The sequence below is a fragment of the Aethalodelphis obliquidens genome, unplaced genomic scaffold (assembly GCF_003676395.1).
Source record: "Aethalodelphis obliquidens isolate GAN/ISIS:26980383/991018 unplaced genomic scaffold, ASM367639v1 scaffold6, whole genome shotgun sequence".
Classification (NCBI taxonomy): Eukaryota; Metazoa; Chordata; class Mammalia; order Artiodactyla; family Delphinidae; genus Aethalodelphis; species Aethalodelphis obliquidens.
In genome coordinates, this window is record NW_020837950.1 from 15,034,475 (window position 1) to 15,059,482 (window position 25,008).

Here is a 25,008-nt window from a genome sequence, read left to right on the forward strand (position 1 = left end):
GTTTTACACGGTTTTGCCATATGGCTGTTTGGCTTTCCTTTTTCATTCTACCTCTTTAGAGTTACATAACAATTTTTTTTTTTTACTCTTTATTTTTTCTAGATTCTGTCTAATGAAGCAAAAAAGCTTTGCTGCACTGTAAGAGAACTTATTTAAGAAATGACCCTAGAAAAGTTAATGGGTCAGATTGATTTTAGTAAAACCTATATTTACATCAATTAATTCAAAATAACTCTTTTTATAGAAAGATTATGATAAATATTTTTAAATATAAACATTGCCTTTAATCCCAGATTTCTAATAGAGCTATTTTCATTTTTCACATTATTTTATAATCTTTGTCCCCATGCCTATGATTTACATATAATCTATTTTATTAATAAACCAAAAATATTTCCCATATATCTACAATGCTTTCAAAATGACAATTTTGAATCTTCATTTTTTCCACAGTTTTTAAAATGTATCATTGAATTATACCATAAGTTACTAATATATTTCTCTCTTGTACATTTAATCTGTTTCGAGAAATTTTTTTATAAAATGACCTTTGAGTTTAACTCTATGATGTCCCTCTGTTGAGAAATAGTTTTTTTCATTGAAAGCATTTGTTTAATCTAAAACATAACTATGACATTTGAAGGGATTAATTCTGAAATGTCATAAAACACCCACAGTTTGAAAAATTATTCCAAGAATGTCCCTTATTTGTGTCAGCAAGAAAAGAGTAGTATTGCTATTAAAATAAAGCTTTTCACAATTTAACTGCCTAACTCAGAAGTCTTATAGTTACTTCCCGATACTTCTAAAATCAATAGTTTTAACTCTAATCACAAGAAAAGTTGATTGTATAATTTTCTGGAATATAAAATATGGAATTAGATGATATATCTTGTAAGCCCAATTACCCTGCCATCCTCATTTTTTGTTTTAAGATTTTATTGTAATTTATAACCATGAAGTTATTTATAGTATCTCTATTTTATAAAGAATTACAATTTGTCTTCATTATAAAATCATTTATCAGAAATCTGTGACAAATATGCTTTTGCTGAAGTTGTCAAATTTCATGATAGAGATGTCTTCATTGTTGTCAATCTACCAGCAGGAGGTAGTTGGGAAGTATTAGCATGTGTCAGAGAAGAGTGTGTTCACCTTTCATTTGGATGTGAATCCTTGAACATTTACTTGGAGGCTTCTACTATTGGGTCAAATAGTGTTAAAAGTTCTTTGCTTTTAGATCCAATGTAGCTCACCCTGACCTGTCAGAAAAGTGCCCTTTGTTGGATATGACAAGAATAAACTGGAACTCTCTGGGTGAACTCACAGGAGAGCTCTCTTGGGTCCTGTGAGCCCAGGGCGAAGAATGCCCTACAGTGGCATAGCACCTATTTATATGATATATGACCTCTTCTTCTAAGAACGCTATTAAACTGTCTGAAGTCTGTGGCTAGTTGAATAGATCATTGTGTTTCCTATATGACCTAAAATCTATCTTCAGTTTTCCTTTCCAATTACTTAAGCTTTATTTTGAAAATATCATCTATTTTATTCTTATAAGATTTGTGGAAATATGCTGTAATAGCATAACTTGCATTTTGTTGAATAAATACAATTACCTCTACAGTTAGAAACTGGATGACACAAGGGAAAATGTTTGGATTATACCAGGGATGACAGAAAGTTCTTAATTCACTTCTAGTATCATCTTTGAATGTCATTTGGGTGTCGTCCCCTCTTGCTTTTAGACAGTCATCTACCAGCACAGTTAAGTCAATATGACCATGTTTACTTTTATAGATCTCATGTGCAGGCAAAGTCAGTACAAAAGAGCTATCAGTTGCAGTTTTGAATAGGAGCATACTTCAGAAATGTGTCACAGAGTCTCTTACCTCCCCAGGGATCGGAATGCCCTTTACAAGTGACTGTGTACTTTCAAAGAATCATAAAGTGCTGCTGGCTTTCTGTTAATAGAATGTGTAGGGCTAAGCAGAAAATGAAAAAGTCTTGTTTCCAAAGGTAGTTGGGAATTGAGAGGGGATATATAAGTGCAATCCCCCTGAGTTACAGAGTCAGCACAAGTTATTTATTTGAAGAGAGGTCTCCTATTTCCCCTGTGAGGGAGTAGGTTAGACCAGACCACCACTGCACATCTTCTAGACTCCAGAACTTTGGAGCTTCCTGTGTAGTTGCTCTAAGTATTTGACTTCTTGGGGTTAGGAGGGTGGAGGAGAGTAATTCCTTCTCATCCTTCTCTCCGTGACTAAGGCAGAGGGTCCATCCTCCTCTCAGTCTATATCATCGTTTCCAGGGCCTACACATGACTTCTTCCACTGTCCCCTTACCTTCTCCAAAGAGTTGAAGGTTCCAGGGCTGGTGAAAGCTCCCTTACATGGATCTGTGGGGTAAGGTACAGTTCATAGTTCTGGGATGGTTCATAGTTTGGGGAAGATTTTTATGATTCCACAAGGGAAAAAAGTCAGAAATGTCATTTTCAAATAACAAATAGTGAAATCTTTCCATAGCTACAGTTAAAATACTTTTGGCTTATCTTTTCAATTTGTATTCTAATTTGTTATTAATTGAAAAGATTCCTCTTAGTTGACATTCAGTAGTCTGTAAAGTTGAAGATAAAATACAACCCTGGGTTTTGAAAGTGCTTCATTTTTAATTACAAAGTATAAGAACTATGACGTATAGCCCTGGAATGTTTTTGTAAATACTTTTCCAGAATTATAGAAGTTTGAATGTTTTCCTATTGAAACTTGATTGTGTCAGTGAAATAACAATTGTGAATATTGTTTTAAAATATTGATAAAAGGCAAATTGGTAATACAGACGATTAGTTAGGCCTCAAGTTTTACGTGTGTGTGTTTAACCTCTAGATACCCAAGATGACAAGGAAAGAATTAAAAAATATGGAGCATTTATACGTACTCTTCCTGGGGTCAACAGAGCAACATTGGCAGCTATAATTGAACACCTTTATAGGTGGGTGGATTCATGAACTTTTCTAGACATTTCAAACGTGGCACTCAATAAGACATTATTTCTTAAATTTAAAGTACTGTGGTTAACCTTCTATTTGTGACTATGAATCTTTCGCCATATCTTAAGAATAGTTTCAAAATGGAATTCCCATGAACTATCACTTTAGTGTCTCTTAGTGGAATTAAGACACGTTTCAAATAAATAGCACTGGAGGATTTCTTAAATGGATTAGAAATAATCATGCACAGCAAATCAGATACATCCAGTACATAAGCAAGAATTTTAAAACATTTAAGAGGGATGTCAGAGAAGGAAGTACAGGGACCAGAATTCTATAGCAGGAATCTGTGAGTACAGTATTTTCTCGTGGTGGACTCTTAATAAACCTTTATTTCTTTATTATGAGTTTGTATCTAACCTGACTCCAATATTTTGGTGTCAGACAGTTGATTAGATGAGGGAAATTTTAAAAATCAAAAACATTTTCTATGCTGGGGCATGTAGTCCCCTGCATTTGGGAGGGTAAGAGGAATAAAATGGTAGCTTGAGAAATGACATCTGAAGGATGACAATGTTTAGGAATAACATTTTAAGTCAACAAACTTAAGGTTTGTTTGTTTGTTTTGCTATGAGCAAGTTTTGTCGTTACAAAAACTTAAATCAGTGTAAATATTGCTTAAGAAACATATTGTTTGCAGCTTCCTTCGTGGATGCAATATTCCCTTGAATAAATTTCTGTGAACCTGAATTGTACTAAAAGTACCTTATTTGGAATTTAGATTCCTAAATCCTCCACAATTGGTCTTTTCTCTTTATCTTTCTTTTCCAGCCACCACTTTTGATACTTGTAAACTCCATTCCTACTGTAAATCTGATTTTCTTATTGCATCATATAAATGTAGTCTATATATTTATAGTGCTATCTCTATGCCTATGAGACATTGGGACAAAAAATTTTTTCTTCAGAAGTTATAATATATCACCAGGCTGCTACAGTTATCATATTAACATTTTAAACATTGTTACACATAATTCTTAAACTTTATTTCAGATGAGTTCCTTCCAATCCTTTTCTTCAGTTGACATATATTTTAGCTCCTACTATGTATAGTACAATGTCCATTAAGGTTCCATGTAACAAAAATAGTTGATAATAATACATGAATGACAAAAATAGTCTTAAGTCTGCAGTTTCTAAATAGCACCAAGGAGCCCTGGGACATCACAGTGGGAACTCACAGGGATGCTGCAGGGCATTTTACATTTTTTTAGGAAAACACAGTGCCCTCAGGACAGATTTTAATATGAAGAATTTTAGCGTAAGACATGGAATTATACAGGAGGGATTAAGTGGTTCATTGTGTGTTGAGGTCCAAGTGATGTTTTAGATTTAAATGGATAAACGAACTGGGCATGAAAGAAACATAAGCACGAGACATGATTGAAGGATATTTTCTAGGAAATAGGTGTATCAGGAGATGAGATGGTTTGTAGCTAGCTGGCAGGAGGCTGCGAAAGACACTGTTGGTCATGGAGAAACATTTGGATTTCATTCCTTTAAGTGTTAAGAAGTGGCTGATCCAATCTGTTTTAGGATAATAAACCATGTCCTGCGGTTGATTGGGAAGAGGTTAGAATAGAGGCAGAGAAACTATTTAAGAAACCATTTCCTTGGGCTTCTGATGAGAAGGGCTGAGTGGGAAGAGAGTGAGCTGGCTGAATATGGGACACTTGGGGATGCTAGTGTGGGAGCAGTGAAATAAAAGAAGAAAAGGAAAATACATAGTGTACATGCTTTATGCCAGAAATTAAGGCAGCTATAGAAACTGGAGAGGTGACAAGTGCTGGAGGAGAAGGTTATTGCAGAAGGAGGTCTCAGGAGAGATGGGAACGTTTGATAGTGTTGTCAAAAGTTTGAGAGGTCAGTTTGAATAAGGTCAGGTTGACTTAGCATTCACTTCCATCCCTGCCCTAGATAACAGACCATTTCCTCCATGACTAACTTTGACTTAATTCCATTGACCAGGTATTTATTACGCACTACAGTGTGATTAACACAAAGTCTCTGACTGTGAGATGCTTAGATTCTAGTAGCACAGGCAGACATGCAGATAAATTTTCCAGATGTTTACAGTCCAGTGTGATAAAAAAAAAAAAAAGTACGGAAGTGGTTTTGAAAGGGATGCCCACATTATGACATCTTCCTCTATTAACTTGCAATGCCTTTTGCATCTTATAAATTATATATGATGATCAAGCTTGCTCTGTCTCTGCTATGCAATTTGGCATGTCCTTGTGAGTTTCTTACACTATCATATATATTCCTGTCGTGTTTCCTTATTTTTCTTGTACCTACTAGAATCTTTGCTCTTTATAACCAGGTGTACCTACCTTAGTCTTGCTTTATTCCTTTGATAGACTTGGTCTCCCTTTTTTAGTATGTATTTTAGAAATTTACAAATGTAATTAGACAGGCAACTGAGCAGCTGCTATGTCTATAGTCAGTGACAGAGAGCATTAACAGATACTTCCATGGGCATCAGTTAGAGTTCTCGAGCATTTTTATCAGAGTAAATTTCCTTTTATTGGGGTAATGGCTGTATTTTGTTTTTAATCACTTTGAACTTACATTCGTGAGTACTTTAAATGCTCTTTGTAAAACTCAAGTGTTGTAGCCTACTGGTTGGGATAATTGACTCCTCTGTTCATGTCTGTTCATTGTAAAAAGCCATTTAGTTCTATCCAAGAAAAATGTAATTGTATTTTTTAATTAAGTGATTGCTTTTTGAGAGAAAATATCCTGTTTTGAATAACCATCCAAACACATGCTGCCAGGCATTTTCTCACCCGATATGTACTTTGGGAAATTCAGCCTAGCCCTAAACCTTGAATTTGGAACTCTCTCCTATATGCCTCCTGATCTGCCATTCTTGCCTTATTTCCTGCCTACCTACTGCCCCTTTCTCCTCTTTTATTATGCTCCTACCCCACAAGTCATTTGACACCATTCTGCAAGCACACCTTTATGCCTTAGCTGCAGGTTGTCCCATTAGTGGAATTGTCCGGATATGGTGGGTGAGGAGTTCCTCTTCTAAAGCAATGATCAAGTACTGCTTTGTAACTTGTAGTAATATCTTTAACAGTAGTCTTTTCTTATGTTCTTAATTACACTGAGCTACTTGGAAGAAAGAACTCTGTATTTTTCTTTAAATCACCACTGTACCTTTTACATCAGAGACTTTCAATATATGTGTATTAAAAAAAAGAGAGAGAAAAAAATAAATGAGTATGAAGACTTATAAGTTCTATGAAATTTTCAAATAGAAATACATTGTAATAAGCTCTGCTTTTCTCTCACAGGGTTCAGAAATGCTCAGAAATCAATCACATGAACGCCCACAATTTGGCCTTGGTTTTTTCCTCCTGTTTGTTTCAAACTAAGGGACAAACCAGTGAAGAAGTGAATGTAATTGAGGACTTAATTAATAATTATGTTGAAATATTTGAGGTAAATATTTTATATCCTACCATTGTAAAAATAGTTTTGATGTTACTGTTTGCAAACAAAAATGTGTATTTTGGGATGGTTTTATTCAGGTCTTTATGAATATTTAAAGAAAATAACGGATAGTTATATGATCCTTAATTTTTTAGATATAACTAGCTTTTTAAGCTATAGCCATTCATTTAAATCTGGCTGCTTCTAAAGCTTTTTTACCATCTGGTGTCTTGGACAGAATATTTCTATTTATAGTGTTTCTATGGTTTTTTTCCTCAGTATATGTATGCATTAAGTATGTCTACTTAGAGGTATGAAATTTGTGAATTTCACAAATTCGGTAATATACATCAGGCTGATAAGTTTTGCAGTTGAAAGCATTTTAGTGTTTTCTTTTAATTGCGCATGAACTGGAAAAAAAGAAAATTCTGAATTAACAGTCTGTGGTTTTTATTAAGTCATCTCTGTTCTAATTATTTGACTTTTCAATTTGCTATATTATGAAGTTCAGATTTTCATGTTTTATCAGAAAACTGTTAGAATAGGGATGATTTCTTAATTCAAAGGAGTAAAAATAGACTAAATAAGCCTAGGATTTGAATATGGGGGGAATATAAAGGATCTGGGTCAAAGGTCCAGCTCCATTGCTTAACTGCTTCTGCCATCTCAGGGTTGCCATTTAGCCTTTTGGGGCATTCTATTAAACAGTCTTGTACAAGACCCCTTGTTTTCCAGGGCTATGTATATACCGATGAAATCAAATAGCTTAATGTAATAGGTCACCTTTTGTAGAGTTCATACATTCTTACAATAACTGATAAAAAGATTACTTAGCAAAGGGAAAGAAACTATTTTAATAAAATAAAATAACACAGTTTGTATCTTAATTTATATAGGAATGGACCAGAATTGTTGGATCCTCTTTGCTCTTTGATCTCCTTTTCACTTCTTCCTATACGTGTCTACTGTTTTTGATCAATAGCAACTTCTTTGCAATAGTTCTGATGCTGAGAAATGAAAGACGTAGAAAAAAAAATGTGTGGCTTTGCATGCTCTGTTTATTTTCTATTTTTGTACTGTTAAATAAAAATGTTTACATAGTTTTGTTAAATCCAACTTTAACCAAATGGTGAAAATTTCATAAGCACTTGATCAACATTTCTGTTTGAGAAATGAGTCTTGTCTGTCAACCTACATAAACTCTATCAAACACATCATCAGCCCCTTTGCTAATTAAATTGCCTCAGCAAAGGGGATTCCATTGATGGAATCTGCAGCCTGAAATGATATCATCATAAGATGTTCTGAACTTTATGAGGCTGTATCTAGTTGGCTTTATTTCTGCCCTAGCTTTGTGGGCCCACGCTGCTAAAGATGGCCATTCTCATTTATTTTTAATGTGTTAGTCTTTAAATTCCTGAAGAAAGTTATGTGAGGATAAGTACCATCACTCCTTGTATTTTATTAGAATGTCCCAAATTATATTTTAAACAGGTTAAAGAAGACCAAGTCAAACAAATGGACATAGAAAATAGCTTTATTACCAAGTGGAAAGACACTCAAGTGAGTAGTAATAGTTAGATCTCTGATAAAAAAAAAAAATTTTTTTAAACAACAAAAAACAAAAATATTTTCATTGTAAGTAAATATTTGTTGTATTTATTTTCAAATTCCTATTTGAAGCGAAGTGAAAGTAATGGGGAAAAAGAACCTAGATAAAATAGTCATGAAATGCTGTAGCATTGCATATATGCAAAATGCCAAAGTATGCAAATATAAATTTTTTAAAACATAGATGGAAAAATCAGTTTTAATCTATCAAAATGTCCTTTTTAAAATCAGTTTTCATTTATAAAAGCACTATTGAAAATATTAGTGGATTTCAAAAGAAGCATTTAAAGTCAAAAGAAATACTAGAATAAATTGAAAGTTCAGACTCCCTAATGATTCTTTCCATTATCCTTTTGAAATAAGTTATTTCTTATGTGCTTTTGCTTTGCATGCTCTTGGATGATTGCACTAGTGGGAATGTTTCTATTGTGCTCTTTGTAACATACGTTATTTATGTCTTAAGTTGACTTTTCTAGATCTTTTCTTGCTTTCCTTGGTTGCATCATACCAGATTTGTGTGTTCAGGTTGCACTATACTTTTCTAGAGTACCTTTCCTTGTTTGATGAATATTCACTGGACTTTCTTAAAGTTGGTCTTCTAATAACTAGGAATTGTAGTGGATTCAGGGTACCAATGCAAATAATAGAAGTGGGTCAAGTATCAATAAATTCTCCATATAGATACACTCATAGGATGAGGCCCATGCTTCCTTCTTAGTCAAACCCTAAGTTCACCTCATTCCTGAAATACACACAACTAATTAGAGAAGTTGTCGGAGTTATCATTCCATATGAGGGATGTGAGGAAAGGCTTTCATCCTAGTGCCTAGCTCCCCGAGTACTAATACTATGACATTAATTCTCTTAGACAGTATGTCCTCCATTTTGACCCAAAGTAATAATGCAGCCTCCAGACAAGTTAGCAGTAACACTAAAAAATGTGGCTCCTTATCAGTTAGTTCTCTTGGATTCTTGCTTTTCAGGGAGAGTTTCAGTTATGAAATAAAGGATTGTGTGAGCCCATGGGATATTCTTTGGCAGCACTATCTATATTGTTATTGGATAAAGTATGAGTACCATTCTGCAAGTTTATCATTTATATTCATACTACAATAAAGAAATGAGCCTTGAATGCTTTCTGATTAAGTAGAAGTCAGTAAAACAAGAAAAGAATTGTCTATAAAATAGAGTAATTGGGAAAGAAAAGTAGAACAGTTTGGAAAAAATCTGTTGTTTTGCTGGAGTTTTTCTCTAGTCCATTCAAAACTCCTCTGAAGTAGTTTCCTGACAGTCTCTAAGTCTTATCCCTGTTTGAATTTCTTAGCTATTCTTGTTTTTGGCTGCATGCTATGAGTTCTTTGTATTCGGTTTTTTAATTTTTAAAATGTGTCCTTCCTGGAGAGTTGTTTATGCAAACACAGGGAAAAGTAAAAATGTCAACTGTATATTTTCTTCCCTAGAATTTTTATGTAGCACCAAAAGTGAGGAAGAAAAATGGGAAATAAGCTTTTCTAAGCCTGTAGTGTCAGAATAACTAAGAGCAGTTCTTCAAAGTACATTTTTAATGTTTTTTCCACTAAATTTACTCATCAGGTTGATTCTGAGGCAGATTTAACTGTGGAAAGATCATTCCTCCATTATGACCTTTTTTTAAAAATGAGTGATGGATATTATTTCCAAGTGTTTATATAACTTAAGGGAATTTCTGAAAAAATTTACTAAATTTACTCATCAGGTTGATTCTGAGGCAGATTTAACTGTGGAAAGATCATTCCTCCATTATGACCTGTTTTTAAAAATGAGTGATGGATATTATTTCCAAGTGTTTATATAACTTAAGGGAATTTCTGAAAAAAGCGACTCAAAATATTTTTCAAGATTCGTTTCGTTCTTTGTTAATCTTCTCCACATGTGCTGTCAGTCTACGTAGTGATATCTTACGCTTTTTATTTTCTGGCTTGTGTATTCTTCACTTAGTGTGTCTTCTTGGTTATAACAGTGACCCAAATAACCTAGCACTTGATGCTTGGCTAAAGGTAATTAAAATAAAAACTTTATTATCTCCTTATTCTATCACTTCACTTTTAATTTTATTTGCTAAATATACTTTTTCTATTTGTAATTTTAACACAGCTCTGACCTAATTTATCTTCAAATTTCAATTTTTGGACGTATCATCTCTTTATGTCCACTGTAGCCAGATTCATTATCTCAATAAGAATGTTAAGGGTATGTGAGGTCACTAAACTTTGGAGTAAGAGAGAAAAAACTGCATTGCGATTGAGTTTGCTAACTATGTCATTTGTGTAGATTGCTTGTCCTTAATCAACCACATCCAGAAAATGGGTATCATTATGCAACTTAACAGGGGGAATGATCTCATTTCATTATTATAAAATCGTTAGAAATATGACTGGGGTTTTCTAACCATCTTAAGTGTCATGTGTGTGTTCTTGCAAGATACTTACATTTGCTCTCTTCACATCTGCCCTTTTCTAGGTTTCCCAGGCCGGAGATTTGTTAATTGAAGTATATGTAGAAAGGAAGGAACCTGACTGCAGTATTATAATTCGGGTGAGCCCTAAAGATGGATGTAAAGAGTACTGTTGGAAGTCATAAGTGTTAGCATTAGTTTGCATGTCTTGAATTTTCTATTGTTTCTTCTGTCTTATTTTACATGTCCGATTCAAGTCATGACAAGTTTGACTCTTCATGCCAATATCCTCTGGGAATTCCATGTTTTAATGAGTTGGAAAGAGACCATCCTATGTTCTTTAGGTTATGGTTAGGACGTACTGTAGGTTCTGGAAAACCACCTGAGCTCAATCACCTGCTCCTCTCCTTTCTTCCTTGTCAACATTAGGCAACGTATATACTCCATCTGAGTCTCAATCTTCTGATCTGTAAAATGAGGGAACATTACAGTATTTACATCATAGCACTGATGTGAGGACTCAATAAGATCCTGCCTATGAAACACTTAGCAAATTGCTTGGTACATTACTTAAGTGTTTAATAAATAACTACTACTAGTAGTACTATTATTATTAATCCCCCACCCTTGTATCCTAGACATTAGCTTCCAGTCTTTCAATGTACCTGAATATTCAATAACTCTCTTCTTCCTTGAGACCATTAGTTAGCCATTTGTTCTGAATTAAAAAGATCCCTCTCGTGTTACCATATTCTGTACTTAGTCTGCCTGAGCGAGAGTGAGACTACTTTCTCTGTAGGCAGAATAGACATGATGCCATCTAACAGCAGAAATTCAGCTTTAGCTTTTTATCACTTTTAAAGTCCAAGATTAAACAGGGTCTTAACATTAGATATTTCTGGACTTCACTTAGGTCAAAGATATTGTAATTATTATTTTATATTTTTTAATGATTACACATAATGACTCTTTGGCACTGATTACTCGCCTAGTTGTGCAGTTGAACTACATGAGCTGCCTTGCCCCTCCTTGTCCCCATCTATTTGTTATGCTGAACATGTGATGTTCATCACAGGGGACATGAGGAAATAGTAGAGATTAATCAGCCCAAGTCCATCACTAATGCTGGAAGAGGTAGTCAAAGCACATGACTTAACTCCACTTACACATAAACTCTCTAGTAGCTCGTTTTAATCTTATCTGACTAATAAAGCCATAACAAAAGTTATTACAGTTGAGCAAAGTGCTTATTTTAAGTATATTCACATAAAGGACTGTCCAGTTTCACCTACAACAACTCTAAATTCTCTTGAAAAACATAACAAAAACTATACAAAAATAATCATTAACATGCGTTTAATGCTTAAAACTTTGCACAACTCTTACATTTATTTCAGCTGATCATTACCTTAACCCAAGGAGGTAGTTGAAACAGGTGATGGCTCACATTTATATGAGTAGAAACTGGGAATTAATAGCATTCAGGCCCGGATGCAAACCTTAATCATCATATTCCAAACCTGCTGATCATTATACTGATGTGTATATTGCTTAGAGTAATGATTTCCAAAATGTGCTTCGTGGAGTTCTAGGCATTCTTAAGAGGGGCCTTGGGTGTCACCTAGGACAAGGAAATGAGTCCCAGTCTTACATTCCTAAGTCAACCTGAGGAACTCCCTGCTGACTATTTCACTAGTTTGGTTTCTCAGTTTCATTATTTATTTTAAGAAAGGACCACACTTCTTAAAAAAGTGTAAAGCCATTCCGATGAATGGTGTCACTGAAGTGACTCATCTACTGATGTTTCAGCTGCTTAAAGTGCTCTACTTTTCCCATGCTAATGTTTTTTTTCTTTTAAGGTTGTATTACATTAGGCTTTTCTAAATAGCAAATAATGGACTTCACTGTATCGTTAATATATTCCAAAGAAAGCATTAAATTCCATGAACTCCAAAAGATAGACTATATGAATTACCTGTAAGAGAAATGTTTTATGTTATTTATATATGTGCAGTGTGCTTACGATTAGTAATGGACAGGAGAAAGGGAAGTGAGCACATTTTCTAAGAAATTTTTGAATAGGTACATAGTTTTACTGAAAACGTGTATAATTAAGTTGCAGCTGCAATATTCTAAAGCTTAAATCATCTTCTATTTGTTTAACATTATAACTAAATTCTAATTGGAGAAAGCCAACTTGCTTTTGGCCAACATACCTGTAAGACTGACTGGCAAAACCAAAACCAGGAAGAAACAAATCAAAAATCCCCAAAGTCCCTGAAGAAGATGGCGTGCTTATATAATGGCCTGAGGCGTTGGGACTGTTGTAGAGCTGACCCCCAGGCTGACACTGCAGACTCTGCCCTGTGCCCTGAAAGCCTGGCTCGAGCATACTTCGGTGTCCCACCATCTGTCACTTGGCATGGTGGGGCACACCACAGACCACTAAAACCCTGGGGCTTTTTGGCATGGCAGACAGCAGTCAACTGTGTATAATTTAGGGCCCAAGCTGAATAAACCAAACTCCTTGGAACTCCTAATTATAGAACTGAGTGAAAAGTTTTACCCCTAGAAGACCATTGGATCCAATGTCTGTGGAAGGTCTTAGTATGAGTAGGTATATTCTTCCCTTTTTGAGTGATGTAATTGTTCACTAAGTGAGAAAAAAACATTCTCTCTGATTATGCCTATATGGTGATCTTTTTTTTACACATGCATTAAAATATATTACATTATATGGAGAAGATCTGAATAGGCTTTCCCCATGTGCTTAGAGAAGCTAGGTAAACATACTAAGAGGAAATTTGGAGTATCATTAGGTGGTAGATGGGGGAGTATTACTGCCTTAGCAAAGGCCACTTCTGTGTCTGACATATATTCTGAAGAAATTTTGCTTCTCTTTTAGATATCTCCCGTGATGGAAGCAGAAGAATTAACTAATGACATATTAGCAATAAAAAATATAATTCCTACAAAAGATGATATCTGGGCCACATTTGAAGTCATAGAAAATGAAGAGCTTGGTAAGTGGTTCTCATGCTAGGGATTCTTAAATTGCTTAAAGTATGAAGAAATACTATTTTTGTGACAAGTCATTACTAACATTTTATGTTTTTCTAAAGCTTAACATCTCGTTATGACTTCCCTTCTACCTCAGTGCATGTGTTGATGTATGTTAGTGCCACTTGAGGTTGCCCTCCTATGATTTTACTCATCAAAGTAATTAGATTATTTTATTGACCATAAACATATAGTATAAAGCATTAGGCATGTATGTTGTTGCCTCAGGAAATAAGGCCTTATTTATAAGAACAAGCAATTTGATTTGTAACAATAGTCTAAATGTCACCACCACTATCCACCGTATTCTACCTTATTCCTGTATGCTACTTATTTAACAAGAACAAGAGTACTGATTTAAAAAGTTATTTATTATTTTTAAAAATAATATTGTATTAAGCCTAGCAGAAGCTTATTTTTCATTTTTTCTTTTTCATCTTTAGTGGAGTGAATCAGGTATTTTGTCATCTTTTATCTCAGATGCAGAAGGATAAAGAGAGCTTTTAAAACACCTTGACTGCCCCAAGAGTAATAAGCCTAACATTATAATGACACCATTTGGTTTTAAAGACCTCTAGGAAAAAAAAATGAGATGCAGAACGTCTTTGTACCTTGACCATCTGTCTAGCTGATACCTGCTAAGGTCTTGGGACCCTTTCAAGTATAGATGTCAAACTGCCAAAAGTAAAATCTTGCCACCCACAAGCTCAAGACAAAAATTAAAAATGAATGTTAAAATACCTCATCCTGTATTATTAGGAGTCTTGTAATCAGTGTTAGAATGAAATGAGATTATCAAATACTTTGTCTTTCATTATTCCATCTTGATGTTTTCATTCCTTTTTTTCTTTTTATTGTGCACAATTCTTTAAAAATATAATTTGTATTAAAACACTACTTTCCAATATTCATTGCCAAGATTCAGTGACACTGGTCCTTCGGTGTCAGTTCACACCGTCTAGCCCATAGTCGGGCTCAGTCAGCCCCACTCACAGAAGGTGCTTTGTCAAATGACTCCTGTGACCCCTAACTGCCAAGTCCAGTGGATTTGCTTCCGGCTTTACTTTGCTTGTCCTTACCGTGGCATTTATTGCTAATGACCGTTCCCTTTTTCTTGGAAAGTGTTCACTCTATTTTCATCGCTGCCTGGATTCTCCTCCTGGTGCTCAAATCGTTTTATCTCATTTGTCAGTTCTTCTTCCTCTGTCGATTCCCTAAGCAGTGGGTTTCTGCTGCTCTGATCTTTTACCATCTTTTCTCATTTTACATTTCTTTATAGACAGTCACTTCTACCCTTTGTGCTTGACTAACGTGCAAGCAGGTGTTTCCCAAGTGTGCCTTTATACTTCCCCCTCTGGCCCACCTGTTTACCTCCTTTAAAACCCAGACTAAGTGTTCCATTGCACTTTGTCTTTATCTTTTTTTATAATGCCTATCGTGTGGATTTATTTTTGTCTTTCTTGATGAGAACTCTTTAGAAGGAAGGAGGGCCTCTCTTTTTTCTATCTTTAGTACAGTCTCTGTCCCTGGCACAGTGCCTAGTACTAGCTGCCATACAATTAAAATCTTTTACATAAGTGAAGCACACTCTTGTATTACTATATGGTTCAATGGTGGTAAAGTCTTGATTTTTGTTTAATTTTAAGGGGAGGGGCTAGGTTACCAGCTTCATCATATCTGTGAGTAAAAGATAATTGTCAGCATTACTGCCAGAATTATCTTTCTAAATCACAAATAGGATCATATTGTTTTATTTTTTCTTTTAATTTTCATCATTTTTGTTGTTGTTATTGTTTTAAACATCTTTATTGGAGTATAACTGCTTTATAATGGTGTGTTAGTTTCTGCTTTACAACAGAGTGAATCAGCTATACGTATACATATATCCCCATATCTCCTCCCTTTTGTGTCTCCCTCCCTCCCACCCTCCCTATCCCACCCCTCTAGATGGTCACAAAGCACCGAGCTGATCTCCCTGTGCTACACGGCTGCTTCCCACTAGCTATCTATTTTATATTTGGTAGTATATATTAGTCCATGCCACTCTCTCATATTGTTTTAAAACCATTTTAAAACTCTTTCATTACTGGAGAAAAGACAATATCAATAAGTTGTACTGGGAAAACTGGACAGCTACGTGTGAAAGAATGAAATTAGAACATTTTCTCACACCGTATACAAAAATAAACTTAAAATGGACTAAAGACTTAAATATAAGACCTGAATCCATAAAACTCCTAGAAGAGAACATAGACAGAAGACTCTTTTGATATAAATTGTAGCAATATTTTTTGAATCCGTCTCCCAAGGCAAAAGAAACTAAAAGAAAAATAAACAAATGGGATCTAATTAAACTCAAAAGCTGTGCACAGCAAAGGAAACCATCAACAAAACAAAAAGACAACCTACAGAATATGAAAAAATATTTGCAAATAATATGTCTGTTAAGAGGTTAATATCCAAAATATATAAAGAGCCCATACGAGTCAGTAGCAAAAACCCCCCAAATGACCCAATTAATAAATGGGCAGAGGATCTGAATAGACATTTTTTCCAAAGAAGACATGTAGGTGGCCAACAGGTACATGAAAATATACCCAACATCACTAATCATCAGGGAAATGCAAATCAAAACCACAATGAGATATCACCTCACACCTCTCAAAATGGCTATCATCAAAATGTCTATAAATAACAAATGTTTGCAAGGATGTGGAAAAAAGAGAACCCTAGTACACTGTTGGTGGGAATGTAAATTGGTGCAGCCACTATGGAAAACAGTATGGAGGTTCCTCAAAAAACTAAAAATAGAGCTACTATATGATCCAGCAATTCCACTCCTGGGTATATAGCCAGAAAAGAGGAAAACTGTAATTTGAAAAGATACATGCACCCCAAAGTTCATAGCAGCATTACTTACAATTGCCAAGATATGGAAGCAACCTAAGTGTCCATCAACAGACGAATGGATAAAGAAGATGTGATATGTATATACAGTGTATGTACAGTGAAATACTAGTCAACCGTAAAAAAGAATGAAATTCTGCCAATTGCAACAATGGGATGGACCTAGCGAGTGTTATGCTCATGAAATAAATCAGAAAAATACAAGTACTCTGTTATATCCACATATAGTCACTTATATGTGGAATTTAAGAAGTAAAGCAAATGAATATATATAACAAAAGAGAAACAGACTCGCAGGCATAGAGAACAAATTAGTGGTTACCAGAGGGAGGGAGAGGGAAGTGGCAGAGGCAAGATAGGGGTAGGGGACTAAGAGATACAAACTACTGTGTATAAAATAAATAAGCAACAAGGATATATTATACAGTACAAGGAAATGTAGCCATTATTTTGTAATAACTTTAAATGGAGTATAACCTATAAAAATATTGAATCACTGTGTTGTACACCTGAAACTAATATAACATTATAAATCAACTATACTTCAATATATAAATACATACCCTTTCATTATTTCTTCATTATCCATATTATCCATCCTTCAAGATCCAGCTCAAATGCCCCTTCCTCCAAGATGGTAATTAGATGAATATAGTTCTCACTGATCTTTTGTGATTATTTGCTTAAAGATCTATAATACTGCATACTAATCTGACTTGTAGAATAGTAACCTGGCTCTGCCTTATGTTCTTTAGGATTTACCATATTTTTTAGATCTTTATATCTCTTGGTACCTCTAGCATAGTGTATGATGTGGAACATATTTTCAATATCTTGTTAACTTAGGTGGAACAGGATAGGGGTGCATTCTGAACCTGAGTGACTGGGATTGTTGCTGCTTGGATAGATGTACCCAAATATGGAAGGCACAAAAAAAGTGATTTCTGCTTATAGATTAGGAACCACTAGGAGATATCAAAGCCCTGGTGAGATCTTAGACAGCTGATGGTCTCCTGCATGCTTCTGTTGCTTTTTTTTTTTTTTTTTTTTTTTTTTGGAAAGCCACAGCAAAATTGAATCGTGGATTTGGGGGTAAGCATCCTCTCGCTACCACCCTTGTTCTCTCAGGGGTTGAGTCAAAGCATATCCCTGTGTCACAGCTCTGGAGGTCTGTGCCTTTGGGCATTGGTCTTTTGGACTGAGAGGAGTAAGCAGAATGGGTGAGGATAGGAAGAATTATGTAGAGCTAGAAGAGAGATTGCAATGTATCTGGAAACAGTCTTTTTAAATTTCACCTGGGAAAATGAAGGGAGGCTGACCCTGAAAATGATTAATTATCAACTTGCATGTGCCCATTAGTACATCACAAATGGTAAGATTGGAGTCGGGTTTTTGTTGGTGGTGGTGGTGGTGGTGGTGGTTCCTCCTCGCTAATTAAAAAAAAGTTATCTTGATGAAGATATAAAAAGACTAGGAGACTTCAAGCTGTTTTGACTTGTGAATGTCCAAATATGTAATCAAAGGAACACCCCATGTACATCAAGAAAGAATACATCTGATGGAGTTAGGAATTCAAATTTGGCATGGTTTTAATGTCTGGTCAACCATTCAAGTTGAAATTGCCGGAAGGGAAAACTAAGATTATTTTCACTGCTTTTAGAGGAATAAAGCTAAGAAAGCAACAAAGGGGCCTGTGATTATGTTGGCTTACTGGAGCAGATGGGACCTGTGTGCTCCACCTGAAATTCTGGAATGTTAAGAGCTTTATTTCTAGTAACATGCAGGGAAGATAAAGTGAAGTGTAAAAAGAAGATAAAAGTGAAGGCATTGGTAGTCACAAGATTGTAGTTGATAGGAAGAATGTCAGCAGGGAATTGGTGCTTTTCCTAATGTAAATATAAATCCTCCAAGTAACTGAAGCAACCAAAAATAAATAAATAGATAGATAGATAGATAAATAAATAAATAAATGGATAAATAAGTAAGTGAACCAGAAGTGCTGGATTTTATTTTAGGTACCTGTAAATTTTAAAGCAATAGTCCTCTACCCTGTCTTTTCCAGTGCCCCCTTTGTATAATAGATATTTTGTTTGGTCCCTTTACTCTCCTGAGATACTCTATTATACCCATTAAAAAAATGTTATAACCTAATTATAGAAATAAGTAAGAAGAAAATATGTGTTATAATACATAAATGCTCAGACATTCCTATATAGTCGAAGATAATGAAAATATATTCTTAAATTTATAAATGGAATTATCATGGATGTGACAGCTACAAATGCAGACTGATACAAGCATGTCAGTTTGTGACTCATGTATCATTAGCAGAATTGCCATCATTGGTGAAATGGCATCTTAGTCTGTTCAGCCTGCTATAACAGAACTCCACAACAGAAATTTACTTCTCACAGTTCTGGAGGCTGGGAAGTCCAAGATCAAGGCACCAGCAGACTTGGTGTTTGGTGAGGGCCTGCTTCCTGGATCACATGTCCATGTTTTCACTGAGTCCTCACATGATAGAAGGGAGCTCGTGGGATCTCTTTTATAAGAGCACTAAACCCATTCAGGAGGGCTCTGCCTTCATGATTTAATCACCTTGCAAAGGGCCCACCTCATAATACCATCACATTGGGGATTAGTTTCAACATATGAACTGGGGAGGGGGCAAACATTCAGACCATAGCAAATGGTAAACAACTCTTAGAAAAGTTCTGACAGACAAAGCACAATCTTTTTTTTTTTTTTTTTGCTCATACAGTAGTTACAGTCATGGGGGAAAAAAATACCACATTAAAACCATATAAAATATTTTGAGAATTTATATGTAAAGTTGAGTTAGATTCTAAGCTGTTAGTTTATAAGTAGGTTTTCCTTTTAAATGAATGCCTGTGGGACATTTGAAATTTGTACTAGATGGAGAACAAGTCTTTCTCTGTTTCATTCTTTGAAAGATGTCAGGCAATCATCAGGACAAGCTGAAACCCACCTTAGGAGAGGGTATCTCTTTCACCATACTTATAAAGTACACTGTTATTTTAATGCTTCACCTTAAAAATGAACCTGTACCCTGCCAATGTAGTCCCATACCCCTTAGGTTCTTCATATGCTGAAAAAAATTAACTGCCCACGGGGCCTCATTTAAGTGGGCTTCCTCACGGAGAGGTTCAAGTTTGTGAAGCAGTTACTTTCTACACAGCAATATCATAACAAAATGTTTTCTTCCTTCTCTTCATAGCTACTATGAAATGGAAGATCAGTTCAGTTTTAATCAGAGTCTTTTTAGCTCTTCTCTTGATTGACACAAGTGCTGTCACCCTCTGAGTATGTGGATAGGACAGAGAAAGACTTGCATGGCTCTAGGCTTGGCACTAAAAATAATTATTAAGGAAGTCATAACTGTCTCTGGAAATCCTGTGTCATTACTGCCAGAAGTTTAAGGACAACACCTGTTATTTCAGGTGGAAATGAATAGTTCTCTATCTAACAAGGTAGCCCAGGTTTAATTCTGTGGACAAGATTTTAAACTATTGAGAACATGATTTACCTAGCAAAAGAACCACGTCCAGACCTGTTGTTAAATAACTACACTGAATTTTCAGCAATTTTAATGCTATAGATAGTGTGCAAATTAGTTATTTCTAATAATGCCCTAATGCCAGCTGACTTACATAGCATAAAATCTATCATGATAGATGGTTGTAAATGTAACTATTAATAAAAACTTGTTTATTTGTAGGAATTTATATTCCAACAACGTTGGATGACTCAGTCCATTTTTCCTGCCTCTTACCTCTTTCTTTTAGAATTGTATCATTTGACAGTCTAACGATTTAAAATATTTATCTTTTCAACCCATTTTTCAGCTCTGTTTTTTACAGCTTTTTTAAAAAATTATTATTTATTTATTTATTTATTTATGGCTGTGTTGGGTCTTTGTTTCTGTGCGAAGGCTTTCTCTAGTTGTGGCAAGCAGGGGCCACTCTTCATCATGGTGCGCAGGCCTCTCACTATCGCGGCCTCTCTTGTTGCGGAGCACGGGCTCCAGTGGCGCAGGCTCAGTAATTGTGGCTCACGGGCCCAGTTGCTCCGCGGCATGTGGGATCTTCCCAGACCAGGGCTCGAACCCGTGTCCCCTGCATTGGCAGGCAGATTCTCAACCACTGCACCACGAGGGAAGCTCTCAGCTCTGTTTTTAAGCAGGAACTTGGATCTTCAGGATTTTCATTCTCCTGAAGTATTTCATACTATGAGACTGATGTGAAAAATATACTTGGCTAATTTTTTGCACATCTATATTTATCTCTATGTCTGCTGTGATATAGTTCAGTATAACTAAGAGCACTTCAGAACTATCACTATTGTATCTACTTGTAATGGTGACCCTCTTTAATATAAATGTTCTGATATTTGGAAGTCTCATTGCAAATTTAATCTTGTAATAAAGGAGAGTACGCTTTTATTTCAATCCAGATAGTTTTGCAGTTAAGAGTATCATTCCCACTGCCAATCCAACTGCAATATCATCAGTTTCTTTACATATAGGATGTTGAAACTATCTTATTTCCTTACCATCTTCTCACTAAGGATAGGAAAGTAAGGAGAAAGTGTGAACTGAATTGTTTTTCACTTTGCTTATATTACCTTATTTAGTCCTCAGAAATATCTTGGTGAGTTGATACTTTTTCCCCAAAATTACATGTGTGAAAATCATCATGGGGAGGTTTACATATTTGTCCAAAATAAAACCGAGTGTAGTAGTTATGATTTGGGGCTGTAAAGTCAGATACATTTGAGAGTCACATCTTTGTTCCTTACCAGCTATTTGGCTTTAGGCAAGTAGTTGAACTTCTCTGGGAGACCAGTATTAAGGAGAACGTGATATATTTGGTCTTTTTCACTTGTGATTTTATTACCAATTAAAATAGCATGGGTCATATACAAGTGTGATGCTATTGACATACGCTTTGTTGTTTGTCATTAGCATTAATTACTACTTTAACCAAAAACAAAAAGCCAAGTACTATTCGTTTCACATGTAGGAGAGTATGAAAGAGCTGAACTCACTTATAAAGGCTATGGTACGAGGAAAGTTACATCAACATCTTCATGTTAGAGCTTATGTTCTTGGCTATTTCAATTATGCTATTTTCAGTATACTATAAAAAGCCTGAATTTCTTTTTTTCTCAGCATATGCTACTGTCATAACATTTTATTAACTGATTGGCATATTTTGATCAGCAAAACAATTTCCTATGAAACTTTGATCGTAATTTTAAAAGCCTGTGATTTTTTTGTTAATTCTATGCTAAGAACTTGTGATGTATTTTAAAAGATGCTTACATAAAACAGATGTATATGAATGAGCATTTATCAAGGAGAAATCTTTTTTTCTGAATTTTTGAATTTTATTTTATTATTTTATGCAGCAGCTTCTTATTAGTCCTCCATTTTATACACATCAGTGTATACATGTCAATCCCAATCTCCCAATGCATCACACCACCATCGCCACCCCACCGCTGCTTCCCCCCTTGGTGTCCATATGTTTGTTCTCTACATCTGTGTCTCAATTTCTGCCCTGCAAACCAGTTCATCTGTACCATTTTTCTAGGTTCCACATATATGCGTTAATATACGATATTTGTTTTTCTCTTTCTGACTGACTTCACTCTGTATGATAGCCTCTAGATCCATCCATGTCTCAAAAAATGACCCAATTTCGTTCCTTTTTATGGCTGAGTAATATTCCATTGTATATATGTACCACATCTTCTTTATCCATTCATCTGTCAAGCGGCACTTAGGTTGCTTCCATGACCTGGCTATTGTAAATAGTGCTGCAATGAACATTGGGGTGCATGTGTCTTTTTGAATTATGGTTTTCTCTGTGTACATGCCGAGTAGTGTGATTGCTGGATCATATGGTAATTCTATTTTTAGTTTTTTTTAAGGAACCTCCATACTGTTCTCCATAGTGGCTGTATCAATGTACATTCCCACCAACAGTGCAAGAGGGTTCCCTTTACTCCACACCCTCTCCAGCATTTGTTGTTTGTACATTTTCTGATGATGGCCATTCTGACCAGTGTGAGGTGATACCTCATTGTAGTTTTGATTTGCATTTCTCTAATGATTAGTGATGTTGAGCAGCTTTTCATGTGCTTCTTGGCCATCTGTATGTCTTCTTTGGAGAAATGTCTATTTAGGTCTTCTGCCCATTTTGGGATTGGGTTGTTTGTTTTCTTAATATTGAGCTGCATGAGCTGTTTACATATTTTGGAGATTAATCCTTTGTCCATTGATTCATTTGCAAATATTTTCTCCCATTCTGAGGCTTGTCTTTTCGTCTTGTTTATGGTTTCCTTTGCTGTGCAAAAGCTTTGAAGTTTCATTAGGTTCCATTTGTTTATTTTTGGTTTTATTTCCATTACTCTAGGAGGTGGATCAAAAAAGATCTTGCTGTGATTTATGTCAAAGAGTGTTCTGCCTATGTTTTCCTCTATGAGTTTTATAGTGTCCGGTCATACATTTAGATCTCTAGTCCATTTTGATTCTATTTTTGTGTATGGTGTTAGGGAGTGTTCTAGTTTCATTCTTTTACATGTAGCTGTCTAGTTTTCCCAGCACCACTTATTGAACAGGTGTCTTTTCTCCACTGAATATTCTTGCCTCCTTTATCAAAGATAAGGTGACCATATGTGCGTGGGTTTATCTCTGGGCTTTCTATCCTGTTCCATTGATCTATTTTTCTGTTTTTGTGCCAGTACCATACTTTCTTGATTACTGTAGCTTTGTAGTATAGTCTGAACTCAGGGAGTCTGATTCTTCCAGCTCTGCTTTTTACCTCAAAACTGCTTTGGCTATTCAGGGTCTCTTATGTCTCCATACAAATGTTAAGATTTTTTGTTCTAGTTCTGTAAAAAAGGCAGGCCACTGGTAATTTGGTAGGGATTGCATTGAATCTGTAGATTGCTTTGGGTAGTATAGTCATTTTCACAATGTTGATTCTTCCAATCCAAGAACATGGTATATCTCTCCATCTGTTGTGTCATCTTTAATTTCTTTCATCAGTGTCTTATAGTTTTCTGCACACAGGTCTTGTGTCTCCCTAGGTAGGTTTATTCCTAGGTATTTTATTCTTTTTGCTGCAGTGGTAAATAGGAGTGTTTCCTTAATTTCTCTTTCAGATTTTTCATTATTAGTGTATAGGAATGCAAGAGATTTCTGTGCATTAATTTTGTATCCTGCTACTTTACCAAATTCATTGATTAGCTCTAGTAGTTTTCTGGTAGCATCTTTAGGATTCTCTATGTATAGTATCATGTCATCTGCAAACAGTGACAGTTTTACTTCTTCTTTTCCAATTTGTATTCCTTTTATTTCTTTTTCTTCTCTGATTACTGTGGCTAGGACTTCCAAAACTATTTTGAATAATAGTGGTGAGAGTGGACATCCTTGTCTTGTTCCTAATCTTAGAGGAAATACTTTCAGTTTTTCATCATTGAGAATGTTGTTTGCTGTGGGTTTGTTGTATATGGCCTTTATTATGTTGAAGGAGGTTCCCTCTATGCCCCCTTTCTGGAGAGTTTTTATTATAAATCAATGTTGAATTTTGTCAAAAGCTTCTTCTGCATCTATTGAGATGATCATATGGTTTTTCTTCTTCAATTTGTTAATATGGTGTATCACATTGATTGATTTGTGTATATTGTAGAACCCTTGCATCCCTGTGATAAATCCCACTTGATCATGGTGTATGATCCTTTTAACATGTTGTTGGATTCTGTTTGCTAGTATTTTGTTGAGGATTTTTTCATTGATATTCATCAGTGATATTGGTCTGTAATTTTTTTTTTTTTTTTGTACTATCTTTGTGTGGTTTTGGTATCAGGGTGATGGTGGCCTCATAGAATGAGTTTGGGAGTGTTCCTTCCTCTGCAATTTTATGGAAGTTTGAGAAGGATGGGTATTAGCCCTTCTCTAAATGTTTGATAGAATTCACCTGTGAAGCCATCGGGTCCTGGACTTTTGTTTGTTGGAAGATTTTTAATCACAGTTTCAATTTCATTACTTGTGATTGATCTGTTCATATTTTCTATTTCTTCCTGGTTCAGTCTTGGAAGGTTATACCTTTCTAAGAATTTGTCCATTTCTTCCAGGTTGTCCATTTTATTGCCATAGAGTTGCTTGTAATAGTCTCTTAGGAGGATTTGTATTTCTGCGGTGTCTGTTGTAACTTCTCCTTTTTCAATTCTAATTTTGTTGAGTCCTCTCCCTCTTTTTCTTGATGAGTGTGGCTCATGGTTTATCAATTTTGTTTATCTTCTCAAAGAACAAGATTTTAGTTTTATTGATCTTTGTTATTCTTTTCTTTGTTTCTTTTTCATTTATTTCTGCTCTGATCTTTAGGATTTCTTTCCTTCTATTAACTGTGGGTTTTGTTCTTCTTTCTCTAGTTCCTTTAGGTGTAAGGTTAGATTGTTTATTTGAGATTTTTCTTAT

The 25,008-nt window shown here is 35.2% G+C and overlaps 1 protein-coding gene across 7 annotated transcripts in view; it reads left to right on the forward strand.

Moving 5' to 3' along the window:
• The window catches only part of ARAP2 (ArfGAP with RhoGAP domain, ankyrin repeat and PH domain 2), a 196,234-nt gene that overhangs the window by 123,191 nt on the left and 48,035 nt on the right, over positions 1-25,008 (forward strand). For 5 of the 7 annotated variants that reach the window (XM_027103192.1, XM_027103194.1, XM_027103195.1 and 2 more), the window contains 5 exons: positions 2,886-2,991; positions 6,352-6,499; positions 7,985-8,053; positions 10,601-10,675; positions 13,441-13,558. In XM_027103192.1, coding sequence (XP_026958993.1) covers positions 2,886-2,991; positions 6,352-6,499; positions 7,985-8,053; positions 10,601-10,675; positions 13,441-13,558 — 516 coding nt within the window. Of the gene's footprint in view, positions 1-2,885; positions 2,992-6,351; positions 6,500-7,984; positions 8,054-10,600; positions 10,676-13,440; positions 13,559-14,038; positions 14,403-25,008 lie in introns of those variants that run through there. The other 2 variants (XM_027103196.1, XM_027103193.1) reach the window with 2 other exon arrangements.